Below are 20474 nucleotides of genomic sequence, written 5' to 3' on the forward strand. Positions count from 1 at the left end.
TATAATAGATAACTCTAACTCACTACCTTGAAATTGTGTAGAATAATTTTGAGGAATGGTATCATCTTGAAATTGCCTTTCAACATTTACAGGAAGTGAACTTGAATTTGATGTGTTAGCTCCACACAACTTACACAAGAGACATTTAATAACGTCCCATTGATTCGATATAAGGTAGACTACACAACAACAAAATGCCAGAGCTAAAATAAATTCATCTTGATTATCAGACATTGTCGTAGAAAGGAAAATGTAAGGTACACAGAGTTTGTAGAGGTTTTTAGGGACCGTTTTGGCAGCTTATATAGGAGAATTGCACAACAGAATGGACGTAGAAAACAATGCAGTTCCGACAAGTTTAGACACATGGTTGGAGATAATATTGAGGCTTTTCCATTGTATTAGATACTTGACTGACAAGTCTTGTCTTAGACTCTATCGAAGTTAAGAAAATATATTCAGATTCTGTCTAAATATGCACATTCTCAAACATTTATTTGAACCACTTGCTAGAATGTTTGGTGAAAACTAATAGGAAGTGACAAATCGGATTTCATATAATTTGAATTTGAATCGCGTTATCATTGTAAAAAACTCATTGGTGGATAATATTATAAGTATTTATGTTGTATTTTTATCAATCATTATAAGTATTTTTGTAAGTACTTTTTAAGCAAGCTCGCGATAAAAGTTACTAAAAATGAGTACAAAAAGTACTAAAAAGGAACAACACCAACCTCAAAATTAAAATATTCAATAGCTATAAGTTTTTCTCAACTAAAACTAAACCAAAAAGGGTTTTTTAATGCCATTTACACCAATGGTTGTAACTCCCTTTACATAAAAAAGGGCAATGAATGTGAAAGAAATTTAATCAAAAGTATTGAAGCTTTTGTTTCTTGAGACAAGAATTTGAAGTTAACTCCCATGTATTGTTGTGGCATGAGCTAGGTGTGACACTTGCGATATTGAGAATTGGCGTTGACCCAGAAGAGTGAGAACATTGAATTGTTGAATTCTGAAATGAATTGAGCTCATCAATTTCTTTGATGCCAAAAGGTGGAATTTTTATGGAACTCAAAGGAGGTGGATTTTTCCATGTAGGAAGTGGCCCAGAAAGAACAAGATTTTGAAGTAAAGGCCCAGCATTGATTACAGCTTCAAGAAGTTTACCCTTTTGTGGCAAAACTTTTCCTTTTGCTAGTAAATCAATCACACCACTTGCAATATCAACCTCACATTTATTAAGTGACCCATTGAAGTCATGACCCAAATTCTTTTTGTAAAAACACATGTTATGTGAATCAACACCAATATTTGAAAACTCAGGAGAAGAAACTGCTTCAATAAGAGAATCAACTGGAGATGACACGTGTGATGGACTATTGGATTCTGTTATGCTTGAGTTTGCTTTTGTTGTTTGAAACATTACAAGGTTGTTGTTGTTGTCATGTTGGGGTTCATAAAACTTGTTTGAGGTTGAAGGGACCAATTTTTTCACTAGAATTTGAAGTTGTTCTCTTGCTTGATCTCTTTCTCTATAAGCCATTTCAAGAAGGTTGAGTAAATCAGTTTTCATATTCCTTGTGTTCTCGAGTTCAAGCATTGTGTCTATGAGCTTCTGCCTCAATTGATCAGAGCTCTTCAAAATCAAACAAACCAATAAAAAGTTAAGAGAAATGTTATTTAAACATTGAGAAAAAAAAATATTAGTAACTTCTAATATTGGGAAAAAAATTTATTTATAACCGTTAATGTGACTGAAAGAAAAAAATAAATAAAAAAGTAAAATCGAATGCAAAACAACAAAAATATAGTCAAATAACATTTTTAAAAGTTAATTTGGGTGGGTATCTTTCTCTTTTAATTCTGCCTTTTGGTTCATAGCATAGACTCTAGAACATTGTGAAAAATATCTTTTTTCATTACTTTTCAATGACGTAAAAGCAAATTAGGAAAAAAGGGTGAAAGATAAATTGTTTCCTCATTAAGTAGAAAAAAGTAAGATAAATTGTTTCCTCTTTAAGAAGAAAAAAGTATTTATTAAAATATAAAAGGTAATAATAAAGAAGATACTTATACAAAATAGATCAAGTAACAATTTTTTTTTTCGGAAAAAAAAAAGAAGCTTTGAAATTGAAAATGACGTTGGGCCCAATAAATTAATATGAAGAAATTCTTCTCCACAATGTTTCCATGAAAGAAGCTAAGCGAAATGGACTGTGCCCTTTCCACTAATTCATTCATACCTAAACTCAAAAATATTGTAGTATCAAATATAAGGTAACAAAGTATATTCCATGTTGAGTCAAAAATAAAAGTATGGTCCATTCTTAACCTTGTAAATATTAGAAGAAGAAAAAAATCTCTCAAAGTTTCTTTTACCGTACAACCCAGTTGAACACAATAAACAAGAAATTAAATTAAACCAAAAACTATAAATACACATTAGAGACAAGAACCTTAATGAAACAAACCCAAAGAAAGCGTATATGTAAAAAAATAATAGTGAGGGTATAATCAAGATAAAGATGAAGATTAAGAAGTAAGAGTTTAGTGAAGGAAATATGCATGCAAATGCAATAACTCACTTCTTGATAATTGAATATTGAACCCAGATGTTCTTCCATGTTCTTTGTCTTGCAAGATAATGAAATAAAATATCGGAAAACAGAAAGTATTGGCTAAGGAGGTATGAGGTTTGGGTTTTAAGTCTTATTTATAATAAGGAGGGGTACACATGAAATCAATAAGACAAGACAAATGAAAGGAATAGGAGAAGGTGGGGACATTTTTTTTCACCAACATCTAAAGAACTTTGACCATATATTAATGATGAAAATAAAAATAAAAAAATGCCAAAACCTTGCAGAAAAAATTGGAGTTTCCATATTCTATATGGTCATTGTATATTAGGATTTGTAAAATCCTAAAATTCTCCCACCATTTTAGGAGACACGTGTCCCTCCAATATTTTGAAGTAATTGCACATTTATCACGATATATTTTTTTAGGAAAATAGAAAGTAACTTGAACAAAAGTACTAATATATCAGGAGAAATTGTACTTAACCAAATAATTTGATTCAAGTGTTAATGACTTTTAATTATGGATAAATTATTTAGTAGAATTAAATTTTAATTTTGTGTGAAATAATAGTAGGTCAAATTTTATTTTATTTTCTAGTCGAACTCTAAATTAATATATTTTATTTTAAAAAAAAAATGAGTGTAAAATAATAACAATTAAACTAATACAAAATTATACTCCAAAGAGTATATCATACAAAACTTTAAAATAAATAATCAAAAGAATACATTTTTATGAGTAGCAAACTAACCTTTTATTTATGAAATAACCTCATTTATAGTTTACAACAACACACACATTTATAAGAGTAATGCTTACAAAATTTTAGTTAGACTCATCTACACATAAATGAGTAAAGTTTTATCAATTCATTTTATTCTCAAACTTTAATGTTTAAGCACTCAGTTCAACCGATTATTTATTCAATTTTCAAAAGAATTTAAAATTAGAGTGTGAAGATAATATACCATGACAGTATAAAAGAATTATACTGTCATTCAATTCTAACAATTTGTTATGCCATATTACATTGTATAAATTTCTTATAGTTTTTGGTTAGATCTAATTCCTCATTGTTACCGTATATTTGCAACAACGGTAAGTTTGTGAGGATCCAAACACTTGGTCGAAGGAGGAAAAGTCCAAAATCACTAAATCCTTTTTTAGGCAAAATCAAAATCACTAAATCCTAATAACACTTGCATAAGACAAATCTGCTTAAATAAAAAATAAAAAATGACATGTTCTCAATGCAATGTATCTAGCGGCTCATCACATGGATTGTACGTGGATTACATGTGATAGCATAGCAATCTTTAGTCTTTGGTTTTGTCGGTATTCCAAATGCTAACCTTTCCGCCGTTTAAATCACATAAATTATTACACTCAAATTCCATTTTAATCTATGAAAAGGAGTTAAGAGATTTAATTTAGTTATTAAGAAAAATAAAGGAGTATTTTATTCATAGAAAAAACTAAATAAGACAATTTAATCTTTATCTTATTTATACTTTATTTGATTGCTGAAAGAACGATAAGAAAAAAAAGAAGGTGAGGGAGTTTCATTTTTATGAGTCAACACTGATAATGTCATTTTACATTATCCTCTAACGAGAATAATTGATTTTAACATATTAATTTAAAGCCTATTTATTACAAATTATTTGTGAAAAAATATATATTTGTCACAAATTTTATAAAAATGATAATATCAAGAAAAAAAACTGCTTCAAATAAGAAAATATTTTGAATAGTTTCACTCCAAAAATATTTTTCATAATAGATTATTTTAAAAAGTTTATATTTTCATTATATTTATAAAAAAATAAAATAGGTTACGCTTTTTATTTTTTATTTTTATATAAGTCTCTAAATACCCCTCTAAAAAAAGTCTCTAAAAACCAATCTCAAATTATTAAACATCAAAATTATTTTTTTATATTATATAATAATCGGACCTTTAATATATTTCACTGTAATTAAATTAAAAAAAAAACAAATAATAATAATCTCCCTTCAATAAAACATACTAAACAAAGATAAGAGTTATTTAGCTAATTACCAGTTAGAATTATTTTGAGGTTTTTATTTTTTGACGTCTAATTTTTTTTTTAATTTTAATTTAATTAAAATGTGTTAAATTGATGTATCAAAAAACATAATTCTTATTGGATGATAATGTTAAATAGTTTTACATTCTCAATGTATGTATAAATTAAACTCTAAGATAAAATGAAAAGAAATATGTATAGTTATAAAATGACATAAATGTCATTGACGAAAAATTAGAAAATATAAAGAGTATTAAAATATAATGTTCATAGATTATTAAATTTAAATATTTTCAATGATTGTTAAGGAATTTATTTTACATAAATATTTATTCTCTTTGTTTTACTTTATAATTTTTTTATTTATTTATAGTAAAATAAAATTTTTATTTTATTTTTATTACATTTTTTTCTGAAAAATATTTATGTCATTTTATAAATACATGTTTTTTTTATATTATCATTTTTTTTTCAATTTCTTTTATACTAAATTATTAAATAATCAACTTATTTTTATTCCTTTTCACTTTATTTTTCTTCATCTTTTTTCATCAACCAAATAAAGTGTAAAGAAGTCAAAAACTAAATGTTTCTAGTTTAATTTTTTATAGACTAAAAGTTACTTTTATTTTTCTTAAGAACTAAATGAATCTTTACTCAAAATATTTTGAGTCTTGTTAAAGTGTGCTATAAAACCATTGCTTAAGAATTTCAAATAAAATAATTATTTATCAAAACAAGTCAAATATTTTAATTTCTAATACATTGAATATACAATTTTTAATAAAAAAAAAGTTACTATTTTATTCTTTTAAACAATGCCCTTAATACACTCATTAACATTATCACATTTTATATAAAGCATTTTAGTAAACTAATTTATTATTGCCATAAACAATGATATTTACAACTTTATTAAGTGCTGTGGCAATATGTGGGCATAAAATGCAAGTAATTTCAATATCGGAATTAATTGTACTGATTAAGTAGAATACTTTATTATATTTATTAATCACCTATTTTACGTACTTAACCACTTACATATAAAACAATGTAATTAATTATTTATTTGAAATGTGTTAAATCAAACAAAATATGTTTTAAAATTTTATGTCAAATCAAAATAACACAACACATAACGGAAATGAAAATAAGTGTTAGGCCTATATAAACTCAATCTACTCAAAACAACTTCTCTTTTTAAATAATTTTCATATTCTTATTGTTTTTAAAAGTTGTAACAAATGAATTAAAGTTTTTAAAAATATTTAGAGACATAATTAGTGACCAAATATTTAATAAAAATAACAATTTAAATCACAAATTTCGTCTATAAATCAATCGCTAATGACATAGTAAATTTATTCAAAGTGGTTGCTAAATCAGCCTCAAACTTTAGTCACTAATTCAATCACAAAAATCGGTCACAAAATTGGTCACAAAATTCGGTTGATGATTTGGTTGCAACAACTAGTGACTAACAATTTACCTACTGATTTAAATTGATCACTAAATCGATTGCTATTGAATTTAGTGACCGACTTTCTTTATATAATGACCAAAAATTAATATCTAAAAGTGTTTTTTTAGCAGTGAAAGGCTATAACAAAGACACCGTAAATCATTTAAACAAGAACATGGTATGTTTCCAATATTAAAATTTGAAGAATTTATGTCATCAATATTTTTTAAAATTTTTAATGTACACCCATCAATAATTTTGCACTTCTAGTAGTGACCTACCGATCCGATTAGTGACCCAATGATTAATGCCTTGACCAGATCCATCGTGGATTCGAGTTTTAAAACAGCATATGTATAAATATTAGAGAAAGTTAATTAAACTACAAATAATATAGATGTTATGATGCCACTAACCAATCAAATGGTCTCTCACAAAGTAGTATATTAGTTTTACATTGGATCCTGAAAAGTAACAGATTAACATTTTAGCATTAGCGGTCAAAGTCTTTAGCAAAAGCATATGTCAATTTTCAACATTTATTTGACCATATTTATAAAGTGTGCAAAAAGGTAGTTGGAGTTGGGTTTGACTCAAATCTTCTTCATGAGTGAAGAGCTCCTCACTACTAATCACTATCGTAATCGAGGGGGTGACAAGTTAGTTATTGAGTAGGTGTTTGACGGCAGAAAAATTATCAACATTTTAATAAGATATGCTCCTGTTCCTTCCTATCAAAGTAATTTATATATCCACAAAACAACAAATAATTCCTTTTTCTTTGGTCAAAAAGGAAAATATTGAAAAAAAATTAATACACATGTAACTATCTTCAACTTTTTTTTTTAACTATTAAAGGACTCTATAGATGCTTTTTATAATAAAAGGAATCAAAGTTTTTCACAAGCAGACCATGTGAATAAGAGGAACATAAAACCAAAAAAAAGGTGGGGGAGCTTAGAGAATAGTAAGTCGATGTCAAATCTTGTTCATTTCAGGGTGTTAAAATAGTAGTATTGTTTTAGACATTTAATTAGTGTAGGTGCTTTATCATTGTAGTAGAACTAATTGAGCAAATGAAAGCCACCAATAATTATCATTAATTATTCCTTAATAGTGTCGGCTCAGGATAACTAATGTTGTTAGTTAGCTGAAGGTAAAAATGGAATCGGGGGGCAAAATGAACATAATTAAAGTGATGAGAGAACTAAAGTAACACACTTTTGTTCTCCTCATTAGTTATAAATAATTGTTCAGCCATAATCTTTTGAACAACATGAATTATGATTATTATATACTACAAACACTGGATTGTAATCTATAGAAATTTGATTGGTGGTATTAAAAAAAAATTGTCACATGGGACGTACTCACAAATATTTAAACACTTAAGTCAACGAGAGTTAGATGGAGTGAGATATATTTTTTATTATAATAAATTGTGTGCGTTAGCACACGAAATACACAACTCTTCATGTATTGAGAATTCTTTGATGATGTGTGTGTCATACTAATTAAATGGTCAAAATTATACATGGAGATACGCTCCACCGTAATACTAATTTACAAGATTTATCATGCAATAGATTGAGACACATTTAGTGCTCTTGAAATTCAGAATAATAACATAATCAATTTATCAAATATAAGAAACAGATGAAGGAGTAGTTGATAAGAAATTACAAATACTTTGATGAAATTGCTTTGATTAGAGATGAAAATAAACTGAATTAGATTTCGTAAAATTTAAATGTGTCTGCATAAAAAATATCAAGATCTAAAGTTGACTATAAATATGACATAGACATATTTCTAATGCTTGGTTTCGTCTATTTAAAAGTTTATATTATATAAAATATTAATCTACTCAACTACACTATTTTATATTTATATAATCAAATAAATAATTTAACATATCTTTACCTATATCATAAAACTAATTTCATATGACATCATATTTAAATATTTTAATCTTTAATACTAACCTACATCTAACTTTTCATATATTTGAATGTATCCTATAAAATTAGGTCCTTTAACATATAGGTTCACAAGGAGGGAGGGTGTAGGACGTAAATAAAAAATCAACTGCAATTTAAAATAGAACCATTATCTGGGCCTCCTAAACCCATAGGAATGGGCCCCATAATTCTGGGCTACGATATTTCAGCCCAGTAAGTTTCCAAGCAAAAAAAAAAACATTGATAAACAGCGATGAACGTGCTTATAGAGAGATATTGGACGCGAAAGAGAAAGCGTAGAAACGCAGAAAGATGAGGAAATTCGATCCATGGCCTGTGTTCTTCAAGCGAGAATGGAAGAGAAACTGGCCTTTCCTAGTTGGATTCGGAGTCACCGGAGCAGTGATTACCAAGTTATCACTTGGTTTCACTGGTAATTTTCACTTCGTTTATTATTTTTCCCTCATTTCAAATCATTTGTTGCTGTTGTTTTTGAATTATGAATTTTGTTATGAATCTGATTTGTATCTTCGCAGAGGAGGATGCTAAAAATTCAAAATTCGTTCAAGCGCATAAGAGGTAATAATCCACTTACCAAACCCTAGAATTTTTTTGGCTGCGTTTCTATTTGTTATGGATGTGCATCTCGTGATTCAAATTGGTGAACATTGAACTTTTAACTCATCGGAGTTCAATACGTATATCTGGCAAAATAACAAATTGTTTAACGAGGGGGATCGAATTACATTGTGTAGCACTTAGATGTTGTTACACTGTTCAATACCTTTTTTGAAATTTTCATATAAAATTGAAATTATTTAATATTTTGAAATTTCATTTAAAATCAAAGGTTTTCAATAGAAGTGCTGAAGATGTAAATTTTGATGGATTTCAATAATATATTAAATGATTTCAAATTTACTTGAAAAGTTGCTGAGATAATCTATATGCTATATAAATTTACAATTCAACAGTGAATTTTAAAAAAATAAACTATGTATCTGCCAAAGTTATTGATTGGTGTAATACTATACTATTATACCAATGCAATTGTTCAGTTTGACCAATCAATGTAGTATCCAGCATCTGCCAAAGTTATTGGACAATCAATATAGTAGAACAATTGTTCAGTTCTTGTTCCTAAAGAGGAATAATAGTGGAATAATTTGATATTTTGGTTCTTGTTAACATGACTTCTGCTCAATTAACTTTGTTGGTTAGATATGGATGTCAATATTGTTTCATCATTTCATACTTCATTATTGACCATGAATTGATAGTTAAGTTAGTCTTCGACATTTTTTTTGGGCCCTCATATCAGTAGGCTCCTCCATCTCTATCTAATCTCAGCTCTTATTCCATTTACGTTCTTAAGGATACACTATAAATACTGGGCCCGTAAACCTGATTTATCATTCGAACCATATCGTGGATTATTATGAAACTCCCTTGTTGATGGATCAAATTATTTAATGCAAAGTTAATTTGTTAATTTAATATTATCTCTGACCGTTCACACAAAAATCAAACTATGAAATTTTTTTGATTTCATGGGTCTTGAAGTGTAGGAACCAATTTATGATAATCTAGTCCCAATTTACGATTAAAATGATCAGATGATAATGTAGGAACCAATTTAGGATAATATGATTTTTTTTGTTTGATATTATACTTTAGTTGAGGGGAAGGACTGGTAATATTTCTTCAAATGGTTTTTCCATGTACCAACGCTTGATATTCATTATCAAATTTTCACTGTCATACAAATTTATGGATTCTGTTTATAAGATATTATGTTCTTCCAATGTTTTCCAGGTGACTTCTGAAGGGAAGGATGGCTCTAGCTTTGCACGTCGAATTAGATGTAACAAGAGAGCTTTGCTTGGTTTAGTTTTACAAATTGAAATAACTGAAGGGAGATATTTTGTATACTCTTCATGTTCCTTTCCCCAAATTTCGTTTTTACATAAATGTTCTTGATAAATTCATACTTTGAAGTTCTGTTCTAAATCATTAGATTCATGTGTTTCATCATGAGATGTCTTTTGTTTTGGACTTTAACCTAGACATGGTCTTTAACTATTACTACTTCTAAAGTCACATAAAAGTGATTGTGATTTGTTGACGGTGTAATACTTTTTACACCACGAGGATATGAAAATTAATCTCTTAAACAAAACTAGATGCATTTTTGAAGTTTCACATAATGTTATTTGTGAAATGATGACAAAGCAAACTAAACCGGCATTATCATTTGAAATTGTTTGTATATTCTGGATGATGATATTAAATGGTTAGGAACTTCTTAATTATCATTCACTGATTCACGCCACCACTCATACTATTCTTCCTCCCTCATCCACTATTATATAACTCTTAGAGCATCCACCATTATTGGAGCTGTTACATGTGTAAGCCACGTGTAAGAACCGTATCTTATACAGATAGTGGTTGCCTAAAATTAAAAGTGATTTGCCACATGTAAGGGCCATATGTAAACCACATGTAAGGCTTAAGATTTAAGAGATATAAGACGAGTTGAAAGTGAGTAAGATGAGATACATTTAAAGGGTTACACTATTGGAGTTGAAAATTGTTGAAGGTTCCATTAAAAATGGGCAAGCAAATCCAATTGGGAACAATCATTAGCATTGTCGCGATCACAACATCATGGTTGCATATACTGTTCATTAACTTCCAACATTGTTACTCTTATTTAAATTGGTTTTACTAATTTTCTCCCCTCTCTCCACCCTTTTCCTATGCCTCCTACCTTCTCTGCTTGAATTGTAGGGTAGTGTTCCCTAGGAACTTAGACGATTTTGAATGCTTGTATGAGTGAAATTGAAAAGCCAATTTATTGAATGTTGCTTCGATTTCTTCTTTGGACAAGGTTTTATTGTAATGAGGATGTGTTTCTTTTTAGTTCAGTGTTTATTTTTCTACGCAGGGGTTAGTTATTTTTCTTGTGAGTAAATTTGTGAGTGATAGTGTTGGTAGAGGGGTGTAAAATGGAGCAGCAAATTGCAGCTACTTTCTGCATGAAGTACAAATAATGCTGAGATTGCTACTGTTGACTACCTTTGGGCATGAAGGAGTTGTATTACTTCGGGTTGTCTATATTTTGCAATGATGATAGATGTGGTGGTGTTCCTTTGCAGTTTGTTTAACTGTTAATGATATTAAGGCACTCTTTAACTCAATCATCACAGTGTTTGGTCTATAAACAATAATAAGACATATACTTTGTGCCTTGGCAGCCACCTTCTCAGAAGCTGTTTTGAGAACTCAGAGTTATCTGGTTATGTCAGTCTCATCAGTGATTCCTCTGGCAGTTGTGTGTGTTGTGGCTAATATTAATGCTAAATTACATGCTTGGAGTAATGGTTTTAAAGCTGTCTTTTGTGAATTTGATTTCGAAATTTCTCCCTACTTGATAGAGGAAGCGGTTTGTTACACTCATCCTTATGCTTCCATGATTTGACATATTAAGATCTTTCATGGCTGCCTTCTGAAACATGTGTTTTCAGCGTATAAAGATAACCGTTGTGCAGATTTGTTTCCTAAATTCTAGACCAACTTGGATTCTTAAAATGTAGACTAGAAATCCTTGTCCCCCTTTTCAGTCTAGTTCTCTTCTTGTATATGCTTTAGGAGTTATGACATATTTGAGCTAGATTGCAATCTCACAAAAGAGTGCTTTCGCCTTAATGTAAAACTTGGTCAATTTATCTTATTGTTATGTTTTGTGTAATATGTCATCCGAGGGAAAAGACTATTGTTGCATAATGTAAATTTTATTAAGCAATTAAAACCTCTGAAACAAAAGATGTAATATAAAGAAGACAATCATCAATTCAAAATGAGTCTACAGAATAAAAAACAAAACGATTGTTGCATTGATTTGCAAACAGATACTAATATACTATAAAGAACAAAAGAGCTAGTGGTAGAAGTGTAATTGAGATTAAAACTTTAATGATGTAAACAGGTGCTTAATATTTTACATTAATTCCGAACATACCAACTCCCTATCTTATTGGATGTTTTCTGAAAGTAAGAAAAGCACTAAAACATTGAAAAGACTAGAGGTTATCCTTTGCTTAGGATTATTACAGCTGGTTCACACTAAGCAGAACCATGCCAAAAGCCAAAAGCTGCAATACTATACAAATACAAATGTTAATTTGACTAAATTAAAACAAGTGGCAGTGACACACATGATAATATTAACAAAGAAACTAAATCATAATTTGGAAAAAGAATCCTAATTAGCATATCTAGAAAAATAAGGGTCATCACTCATAGGGAATAACATACTTTCTTCATCCATCACCCATAATGAGTCAGAGGAATTATACTCCCATGATGACGGAGGAATTATCACCTCTTCTGGCTGCTGCAAACTATTCTCTTCTGATATATCAATATCTTTCCATATATCATCCATTGAAAACTCTTGTTCATGTTCTTCTCCTACTATTTTAACTTGGCTTGATTTTGATCCTCCTGTGTCATAAAAACTTTCTTCCCCTGCTTTTTTGGAAGCATGAGAATCCATTGAATGGTGTTCTGTGGATGGAATTGATCCCCTCTTTTTTTCATGAGCCTTCTTCCTCATGTGAGTTCTCCAGTAATTCTTAATCTCATTGTCTGTTCTTCCTGGTAACTTTCTAGCAATTCTTGACCACCTGCTTGTTTCAAAGGATTAACTCTATCTATGATTAATTGTAAAAATGAATTAATTGTAAAAATGGAAAAGAAGAGTAATAAAAGAAAACAAACCTATTTCCCCATTTGGATTGAAGGTCAAGCACAAGGCGTTCTTCATGAGGAGACATTTTACCTCGTTTAAGACCAGGATGAAGATAATTAACCCAACGTAACCTACAACTCTTACCAGTTCTATTCAAACCTACAACAAAAAAAGGTGGTTAAACTTAAAAGGATGTTTCATGAATAAAGTAACATGTCCAAAATAAGCATTACCTATAATATTATTATACTGTCTCCCGCCACCTTCAAACCTGAAACCTTAGCTATAAAGTCCCATCTTCTGTCTCCAAATAATCCAACAAATGACACCAATTTGAAATCTTCTTCTTCTGTCCATGGTCCTTTTCGAAATTCCTCTTGTACCATCTTCCAAACCCAACTTCTTCAACTGGAATTTTTTCTTTTATTATTTACGGGAACCTATGTGGGTAGTGCTAGTAATTTATATACGACTTGCCACTTTCTTTTTATTTTTTATTAATAAGCAATTTTGCATATCCACCGTACATTTGGTCCGCATGTTCATTCAATCAATTCCTATTGCTATTGGTAATTCGGAAAGACGTAGACCCCATGTTATATTTGAATTTGAGAGAATGAATCTCACTCGTAAATAATATTATTCATCATTAAATAAATTATTTTTATGAGTGATTATAATATTAACTATTAATTTATTTATTTTATTAGTTTTTTATTTTAGATAAATTAAATCAATTACATTTATATGAAAATATATGATCGATTTCTTTTGAATTATTTGAACTTCTATCTATTAAATTCAGCATTGATGAAACAGTTAATTTATAAATTGTTTTTAGTTTTTTTTTTCTTCCTAACTTAAATAAAACAACTTGTAAACCGAGAGAATCATCATTTTGTCTCTGAAATCACAACTTTCAAACTTGCAAAACAATTATTTGATTTCTTGAATTAAAAATGTCAATTAGTTTAATAATTTATTGAATTTAGTTAACATAATTTACTGAAATTTACTTCTAAGAGTTCAAATTGTTATTTCATAAATTTGTAAGATTAAATTGTGGGACTTTTATAATTTTTATTATCAATGTGTTAATTAACTCTTGTTTAGGATTTAAGAGGGTCCCTTAAAAAAAGGAATTAAGAGGGAGGGGGAGGGAAGGACACGAGGGAAGAGAAAGAGGGGGGTCGTCTTCTATGATTTAGTTTATGTTTGATTTCACATTTGGAGTATTCGAAATTGATTTGGGAGGTGTAAAATTGATTATGATATAGTTGGTTGTAAGTATAATTTATTTTGTTTCTAAAATTGATTCTAACTGAAAGTTTTAATTTATAGTTTTTGAGTCTATACGTGATTTTTATAATTAAATTTATCATTCAATTCACTTTTACGTAAATATATCTAAACATAAATCATTTACATTCAATTTACTTTTATGCAAAAATAATTTTAGAAATTCAAAATATTTTTTTGGTATCGCAAAATCGAACATGCACTTAGAAAGGGAAGAATAATATGGTTACAATTGATTATTTTTTTTTTAGTTTTAAAATTATTATAAAGAGATGAAAATAATTTGGAGAATATGTTAAAGTGGGAGAAGGTTTGTCTTCCACATGAGAAAGGGGGTTTGGGGGCTTGTAGGTTAAGAGATTGTAACTATGTTTTATTAGATAAATTTTATTAGGTAAATTAGTAAATAGGATTGACGTTTGAAAACAGATCAACAAGGTTTATTGTTTAAAATTTTGTCACATAAGTATGGGTTTGGTAGATATGGTGACCTTTGTACATCAAATAAGGTGTCGAATTGGTGAAAGACATAACTTCATTGTGTGAGGAGGGAGAATCTTGTGTTAAAATGTAATGTCTTGTTGGAAATAATTGTTTTCTAGGAAATTACAATAAATAGATGGATTTGGAAGCATAACTTTGATGATATTTATTCTATAAAGTGTGCTTATCAAGTTTTAGCATATACTTTAATTAATGTATCATGTTAACGATGTTTCTTGGTGGTGATTCAATGCTAAATCAAAAGGATTCATAGCTTCAATCGATGGTGGTAATACCTTGTAGAATGTCTTGTCATTTTGTAATTTGTTTTATTGACTCCTCTTGCCTTGTTTCGTTGTATTTTATAGCATGATATTGTTTAGACGTTTTATCCGCTTGTATTTAAATTGTTTTTTTTTTATTCATGGTACACCTTGTACAACAAATAAGTTTTTTCCTTTCTTATATTTATATATATTTTGACTTCTAAAAAAATATTCCTCCAGAAAAATCTCTAAGACATTTTTTTAATTCATCTCTATGTGAAAATATTTTAGTTTTTATATATGGAAAGAAATAAACTCTTATAAAATAATATCACATATATACTTCTATTTATCTTTTGTCATTCATTCTAAAATCTTCCCCTACATTTTCTTTTTATAATTTTAATTTAGACATTAAAATTTATTAAAATACATATAAGAAGATTTACATTTATCTCTGCTTAATTATACACTACGCCAAAAATGACATTTTATAGCGCGTCTTTTATAGCGCTTATTAAATACAAGCGCTGTTGTATGATATTTTAAAAATAACGGAGGATACAACAGCGCTTTTTTGACAAGCGCTGTAAAAAAAGCGTTGTAAAAGACTTTGATTTCACATAATTAAAGGACCTATTAGAGCGCTTTTTGGAAAAGCGCTGTAAAAAGGTTTTTAAAAAAAATAAGGAGGTCTTTTACAGCGCTTTTGGACAAGCGCTTTAAAAAGTCTGTAAAAAAGCGCTGTAATAGACTTTCAAAAAATAAAATAAGGAGGTCTTTTACAGCGCTCTTTAAAAAAACGCTGTAATAGGCTTTTAAAAGTAAAATAAGGAGGTCTTTTACAGCGCTCTTTACAAAAAGCGTTGTAATAGGCTTTTAAAAAATAAAATAACAAGGTCTTTTACAGCGCTTTTTAAAAAAAGCGCTGTAATAGGCTTTTAAAAAGTAAAATAAGGAGGTCTTTTACAGCGCTCTTTAAAAAAAAGCGTTGTAATAGGCTTTAAAAAAATAAAATAAGAAGGTCTTTTACAGCGTTTTTTAAAAAAAGCGCTGTAATAGGCTTTAAAAGTAAAATAAGGAGGTCTTTTATAGCACTTTTAAAAAAAGCGTTGTAATAGGCTTTTAAAAGTAAAATATAACAGTAAGTCGCTTCAGTTTCCTCTTTATTACATAAACTTCACTACACTTCAGTGTCCTTCTCCTCTTCATTATCCTTCTCATTGCGAACCCTAATGTCCTACGAACCATATTGTTAACCATCTCCATTGCAAATCATCTCCATATTTGTTACTATCCCTACGAACATTATTACATACTCTTCTCAATGAGAACCCTACTTTGTCCTACGAACCGTTCGTATTTCTGCGCATTCTCGCTGTTTCTTCTTAAACGAAACCGTAACCCTATGAACTCTACGTATTTCTTCGCACTCTTCAGGTATTGTATTCATTTATTCATTTATTTCTTATATATATATATATATATATATATATATATAATGTGTTTGTTAATGCTAATAATCATATTTATTTGATAGTGTTTTACAAGTTTTCCGAGCTCAAATGGGTGCTACAGTGTCGAAGCAAAAATCAAATAAATCACATGGATTCTAATAAAGGTTTGAAATGTATGGCTTTAAAATTTCATTAACAATCAATCCACAAATATTTATTGACTTATATGTTTTATTTTATAGTGCTCTCGTCAAACTAACAACATAGACTGCGGATATTGTATATTACGATTTATGAAGGAGATTGTTGTTATAATCCCAGAAAGAGATCTAATTGAAATAAAGGAATGCATATTACAGCGCTTTTTTTATTTTAAAGAGCGTTGTTGTATCTTTTTACAGCGCTGGATACTGCAGCGCTTAATTTTTTGAAAAAGCGCTGTAAATGGCTTAAAAAAAACGCTGTAAAATACCATTTTTTGGCGTAGTGATACTACTGTTTTTCTTGAGTTGTGCACTTGATAAACAAATGAATTGCTGCAATGGATTGATTATTTGATTTTGATCAATTTATTTATCAGATCCTCCGTATTTTATTGCCATGACATATTTCTCTAATTAATTATTGGTATCTTGAACTATAAGATTTTAAGATGAGGTGTGCTTGCAAAGTTCCTCAAGGGAACCAACATACATTTCCAAAAGAAAAAATTGAATCTGCGATAAAAATTAAATAATATATCTCTAATTTTATTGACAAAGTTAGAGATATATTGAAGTGAATAATTTTTTTAAAATTTATATTAATTTTATTTATTAATCAATAAATAATTTTTTTTAAAAGTGAATAAATTATTTATATTTCTGAAAATGATAAAAACGTCAAAACTATTTTTTTTTTCTTTCAGAAATGCATATACACTAGTTATTTAGTTTTTTTTATATAGTTCACCTTTAAAGAGTTTCATTAAAATAAAATAAATACACATTTTGAAAAATAAAATACACATATATTTTCACAAATTTTGATGGAATATTGCGTCCCTTGACTTCTGCAAGGGACATGGAAGAAAACAAAAGACAAAAATTTGAAGAAATAGTTGAAGTGGTTTACAGGCTCGATCATTTTTCTCTCTCATGTTTGATCATAAATCTAGCATTATAGTTTGTGTGTGGTGCCACCAACAAGAATTAATAGTGTGGTACGTAATATGTCGGGATTAGATTTTTAAATAATAGGATACTCCAAGTTGATGTATGCCTTCCACACAAACAATAGTACAAAAGTTAAAGGTTAAAAGTCCCACTTCACTTGCATACCTTTTTGTTTGCAAATTTAGTTTCTCCTGTACTTTCATGCAAAGATATTATTAGATAATTATTAATTTTATGCTATTAACTATATTATTCAGATCACACGTTTTAAAAGTTAGTTTTATCTTTTCATATAGTGTGATTTTTTTTGGTGGTTTAATCTTTTAATAATTTAAATATTGTATCTTCTAAGTAGTAGAAAATTAGTTAGCTGAATTTTATATCTCATACAAGATAAATACATACAGTTTCACATCTCTATTATTTATAGGAAAAGTTACTTTTACTCCATAGTCTTTCTTTAATTGTGATATTTGTTTTATTAGACTGCACTCTTATCTCTTCATTTTAATTTTATTCATTTAGATTTTTCAAGTAAGATTTTTAATTAGACAATGTTATTCATATTTGTTCCTTTAAGTTTTGGTTTAATCTCCAAAAAAATTACTTTTTCTATAAATTTATTATATTGCAAATGATTAGTGATACTTGTTAGCTTCAACATATTTGGAATGTCAATTTTATTATGTGATACTTTGTACGTACTCTAATTTTTTGCTTCAAAAAATATTATGAAACAATCATTTAATTTAATATGATATTAATATTGATATTTTTGTGTGTAAATTTATATAGATGAATAAGTCATCATATATGTTTAATATTCGAATCCTGTAATATATATATATATATATATATATATATATATATATATATATAATTAAATTACATTCAAAAAGTTATATTAATTTAATAATATTTTATTAGATAAATGTTTTTCAAATTTTGACATTAATCGATAATCATTTTTTATGTCTTTATGATGTGTTAAGATCAACGTCAATGATGTAAATATATATAATATTAATTTTAATGTATCTAGATGATATAATAAATAATTATCGATTATTTTTAAATAAATATAATTTATATGATAATAACTTTCAATATAACAATTGATTTTAAAAAATATTAATCAGATACAATGTTATTAAATGAACTTAACTCTTGATTCCACCTCTTATATATATATATATATACTTTTTTCATTGCCAAAAAATATTTTTTTTAAATGGGCCATGTTAATCAATCATTCAATCCATATATAGAATTGAATAAGTCAGCATAGCTTTTTGGCTTTGGTGATCAATCCAGGCAAGGTTTTAGTGACCCAAAATAACAAGGTCGCATTCAGAGTCTTAGTGGAAGAAAAACAAGAAATTTTTACAATTCTAATTGGATACACAATTCAGGCCTGCTTCTTTGTGATTTGACAATGCTACAAATATGAAATTAAGAACATTTTTTTGAACCACAATTAAACATGATAAGCAGATATACAAAGTGGAATGTTGCATCATCTGTCTGGGTTTATACTAACACACTAAATATGTTTGTGGTGGTGAGTAATGGTATATAAAGTTTTTAAGATAATGATAAGATTATATTATAAAAAATAAACTGTGCTTACGACATCATTGAAAATATAAGATAATTTAAGTATATAAATTTATAACTGATCCTTTGAATTCCAACCCATAATTTTAACCAAGTTCATCTAGTTGCCTATAAAAAACTAGTTTCCACTAGAATAATTAAACAAATTCGAATTGATATCAATTTTTCTTTTAATCCTCGGATACCTTTATTAATTCGTGTTAAATAAAATTAATTATTTATTTTAAACATTTTACTCGTATTAGCTATGACTTGAGTTTAAGTTTACAATTCTTTGTCGATAGAATACTACTAAATTTTATCACAAATTTTAGTTGAAATTGGTCGTCAAATTGAATATTATAGGGTCTACTTGTTACCGATTATAAAAAATAAAATAAAAATTAATATTAATTTAGATATAGCGTTTTTAGAGATTTTTAAGAAATGGGAAAATTATTTTGTTATTGTAACGCTATTTTGTAGCGGTTTACTATAATAAAAGTTATTTTGAGTAAAAAATAATATACAATTTTTTATATGATTATTCATTTTGCAAAGATGATTATGTGAAATATACAGTTTATTTTTTAATGTTTTTTTAAATTTCTAGCTCATGTTATTTTATTTTTTAATTTCCAACTCAGTTTTTATAACTTTTTTAAATAATTGGCAACTCCTTTTTTTTATAAGATTGTCACTTCATTTTTATTTTTATTTTTATTTCTTTAAAAAAGTTATCCAATGTTCTATTTTGTTGGCAATTTTTTTTTAAATTAAATACTTAAATATAATTTTAATCCTTTATATTTTACTTAATATTTGTCATGGTCTTTTATATTTTTTTTTAATTCATTTTTATCATTTATCTTTTGTTTTAGTCATTTATATTTTACTTAATAATTGTTTCAGTCTTTTATTTTTTCACAAAAACATACAAAATTGTCTTTTAATTAATGACTAAAATGAATATTACGTAAAAAATAAATATATTGTATATTCCATATAAATGAATTAAAAAAAAAAAGATAAATGACCAAAATAAATAGTAGATAAATGATTAAAATTATATTTTAACCCGATTTAAAAAAATGAAGTGACAATATTTAAAAAAATGAATTGATTTATTTTTTAAAAAATAAAACAAATGAGTTGTATATTCCACATAATCATAAAATAGATATATTGTCATGTGAGTGTTGACCGAGTCAAAATTAATGTGGCAACTATTTGTTAAATGAGCTAAATTTTCAATTTTCAAACTAAATAAGTTATAGTAAATTTAGTCAATTGAAAACCAAAAATACATTTTAACTCTTTTAAAAAAAATAAGTTATAGTAAACAATATTAAATACATTAGTTAATTATACTAATTAGTCACACTAATTAGTTAAATATA

The 20474-nt window shown here is 27.6% G+C and overlaps 3 protein-coding genes across 4 annotated transcripts; 1 reads left to right on the plus strand and 2 right to left on the minus strand.

Moving 5' to 3' along the window:
- Nucleotides 1-717: 717 nt before the first annotated feature.
- Nucleotides 718-2732, minus strand: LOC101490424 (uncharacterized). Its single transcript, XM_004486982.4, has 2 exons — nucleotides 2592-2732; nucleotides 718-1642 (listed from the first exon to the last, which is right to left on the minus strand). The coding sequence occupies exons 1-2, from the start codon at nucleotides 2628-2630 to the stop codon at nucleotides 875-877; spliced, it is 807 nt and encodes a 268-aa protein (XP_004487039.1). The 5' UTR covers nucleotides 2631-2732; the 3' UTR covers nucleotides 718-874.
- Nucleotides 2733-8316: 5584 nt separating this feature from the next.
- Nucleotides 8317-10097, plus strand: LOC101489778 (ATP synthase small subunit 6, mitochondrial-like). 2 transcript variants are annotated; one of them, XR_001143993.3, is made up of 3 exons: nucleotides 8399-8496; nucleotides 8600-8642; nucleotides 9879-10097. XR_001143993.3 is itself a non-coding variant. In XM_004486980.4 (2 exons), the coding sequence occupies exons 1-2, from the start codon at nucleotides 8376-8378 to the stop codon at nucleotides 8644-8646; spliced, it is 168 nt and encodes a 55-aa protein (XP_004487037.1). In that variant the 5' UTR covers nucleotides 8317-8375. The 2 variants fall into 2 exon arrangements, 1 of the variants encoding a protein (XP_004487037.1); XM_004486980.4 differs by lacking the exon at nucleotides 9879-10097 and having other exon boundaries at nucleotides 8317-8496; nucleotides 8600-8646.
- Nucleotides 10098-12007: 1910 nt separating this feature from the next.
- LOC101489458 (transcription factor MYB48-like) lies at nucleotides 12008-13258 on the minus strand. Its single transcript, XM_073366692.1, has 3 exons — nucleotides 13091-13258; nucleotides 12849-12978; nucleotides 12008-12754 (listed from the first exon to the last, which is right to left on the minus strand). Exons 1-3 carry the CDS (start codon nucleotides 13203-13205, stop codon nucleotides 12331-12333), a joined length of 669 nt encoding a protein of 222 aa, XP_073222793.1. The 5' UTR covers nucleotides 13206-13258; the 3' UTR covers nucleotides 12008-12330.
- Between the last annotated feature and the right edge of the window lie 7216 nt (nucleotides 13259-20474).

Source organism: Cicer arietinum, chromosome 1 (genome assembly GCF_000331145.2).
Source record: "Cicer arietinum cultivar CDC Frontier isolate Library 1 chromosome 1, Cicar.CDCFrontier_v2.0, whole genome shotgun sequence".
In the NCBI taxonomy this organism is placed as follows: domain Eukaryota; kingdom Viridiplantae; phylum Streptophyta; class Magnoliopsida; order Fabales; family Fabaceae; genus Cicer; species Cicer arietinum.

Excerpts from the sequence above, each read along its gene's own strand:
- LOC101490424 (XM_004486982.4), bottom strand. The coding sequence starts at position 2,630 with ATGGAAGAACATCTGGGTTCAATATTCAATTATCAAGAA. Across the intron at positions 1,643-2,591 it reads CAATATTCAATTATCAAGAA|AGCTCTGATCAATTGAGGCA; the intron begins GTGAGTTATTGC and ends TTGATTTTGAAG.
- LOC101489778 (XM_004486980.4), top strand. The coding sequence starts at position 8,376 with ATGAGGAAATTCGATCCATGGCCTGTGTTCTTCAAGCGAGAATGGAAG. Across the intron at positions 8,497-8,599 it reads GTTATCACTTGGTTTCACTG|AGGAGGATGCTAAAAATTCA; the intron begins GTAATTTTCACT and ends GTATCTTCGCAG.
- LOC101489458 (XM_073366692.1), bottom strand. The coding sequence starts at position 13,205 with ATGGTACAAGAGGAATTTCGAAAAGGACCATGGACAGAAGAAGAAGAT. Across the intron at positions 12,979-13,090 it reads CTTTATAGCTAAGGTTTCAG|GTTTGAATAGAACTGGTAAG; the intron begins GTTTGAAGGTGG and ends TTTTTGTTGTAG. Across the intron at positions 12,755-12,848 it reads CAATCCAAATGGGGAAATAG|GTGGTCAAGAATTGCTAGAA; the intron begins GTTTGTTTTCTT and ends TGAAACAAGCAG.